At 59.2% G+C, this 1,523-nt stretch overlaps 1 protein-coding gene across 1 annotated transcript in view; it reads left to right on the top strand.

The window, feature by feature from the left end:
- Positions 1-357, top strand: part of GUITHDRAFT_164819 (hypothetical protein) — a gene marked incomplete at its 3' end in the record, with an annotated part of 4,990 nt that extends 4,633 nt beyond the window's left edge. Inside the window, exons 22-23 of the mRNA XM_005826935.1 lie at positions 162-212; positions 298-357. Of these exons, the coding sequence (XP_005826992.1) occupies positions 162-212; positions 298-357 (111 nt within the window). The remainder of the gene's footprint in view (positions 1-161; positions 213-297) is intronic.
- Between the last annotated feature and the right edge of the window lie 1,166 nt (positions 358-1,523).

The raw sequence follows: 1,523 nt of genomic DNA, 5'->3' as shown, positions 1-1,523 counted from the left end.
TCCTCTCCTCCTCCTCCTCCTCCTCTCCTCCTCTCCTCTCCTCTCCTCTCCTCTCCTCTCCTCCCATCTCTTCCCCTTTTCCTCTCCTCTACCGGTCTCTTCTCGTTCCTTTGATCGTCAACTTGTTGCTCTCTGACTCCGTACCGTCTCCTCGCCTCTAGGGCTGCTACGTCGAGCTGGACACGCCGCATCCCTGCTACTGTCACTGCGAGGTGGTGGAGGAGCTCTGCTTTATCTTCCCTCACGACGGTCTCGCTTCCTTTGATGCGACCGACTCGATGACGTGGCTGCTGCCAGGCGAGCGCAACTTCGACATCAGCAGCGCTTGTGTCCTCAACGTCCGATCCCTCACGTTGAGAGTCTGCGGCAACGAGATGATTTCTTCGTCTCTTCCTCCTCCTCCTCCCTCCAAGTTCTCCTTCGTCAGCCTCCTGTCCACCATCTTCTTTTTCCCTGTCCACGACGACCTGGTTGACCCTTACCCCTCCTCTTCCCTCCCTTTCCCTTCTCTCTCCTCCTCTCCCCTCCCTTCCCCTTCTCTCTCCTCCTCTCCCTTCCCTTTCCCTCTTCTCTCCTCCCTTACCTCGCACCCTTCCCCTCTGTCTCCTCGCATTCTCACTCGCTCCCAGACCTGGCAGCTGGAGGGTGCATGGGCGCTGGACACTCAGACGTGGAGTACGTGGAGCCTGTCGGAGAGTCTGGAGGAGGAGGAGGAGGCAGGAAGGAGATGCGGATACGTGTGGAAGGCGATGGAAGAGCACATCCTCCTCTTCCCTCACAACGAGAGGTCTCTCCTCCTTCTCTCCTCTCTTCCCTCGATGAAATCCAACAGGATGGAGCTCGACTTCACAGGCGTGCTGCTCGTGCCCAACAAGCAGGCAGCCATCAGGCATGACCGTCCTCCCTCTCCTTCTCCCTCTCCCTCTCTCCCTCTCCCTCCCTCCCTCCCTCCCTCTCTCCCTCTGCTCTGCTCTGCTCTCGTGCCTCTTGGCTCAGCTCCTGTCGCAGGCGCGTCAAGTTTCAAGGTTCTCCTCTCCCTCAGCAGATGCGCTGCCAGCTTCACATCCTTGAGGTTGCCATCTCCTGCCCCTGCCCCTCCTTCTCATTCCTTATGCAGAACTTCCTCGTCGTCATCCCGGAGGACTCAGAGACGGGCTCGCTTGCTCTCTCCTCCGTCTCGCTCGTCGACTTGGAGCGGCTCGAGGAGCCTTCTGTCTCCTCCTGTCCTGGTGCCTCCCGCACGTCTTGTTGCTGCTCATCCTCACTTGCCCTCTTGTCTCAGTCGATCTTCCCATCCCCCACGAGGAGTTGGGCGTCTTCGTCCAAGGAAGCAACCTCCTCCTCCTCCCCAGCAGCCGGTCGAGCTGCTGCGCATGATTCCCGAGCTGACGTGGCAGCAGGCAAGTTTGTTCGCACGTGTTGGTGGTGAGTCCTCGGGGGAAGAAGCAGCAGCTCTACGTGCTAGACAACCTCTCGCACGGCAACGGCTTTGAGATCCTCAAGTGCCAACAAGATCTCATCTT

The sequence above is a fragment of the Guillardia theta genome, assembly GCF_000315625.1.
Source record: "Guillardia theta CCMP2712 unplaced genomic scaffold GUITHscaffold_71, whole genome shotgun sequence".
Classification (NCBI taxonomy): domain Eukaryota; class Cryptophyceae; order Pyrenomonadales; family Geminigeraceae; genus Guillardia; species Guillardia theta.
This window is presented reverse-complemented; position numbering and strand designations above follow the sequence as displayed.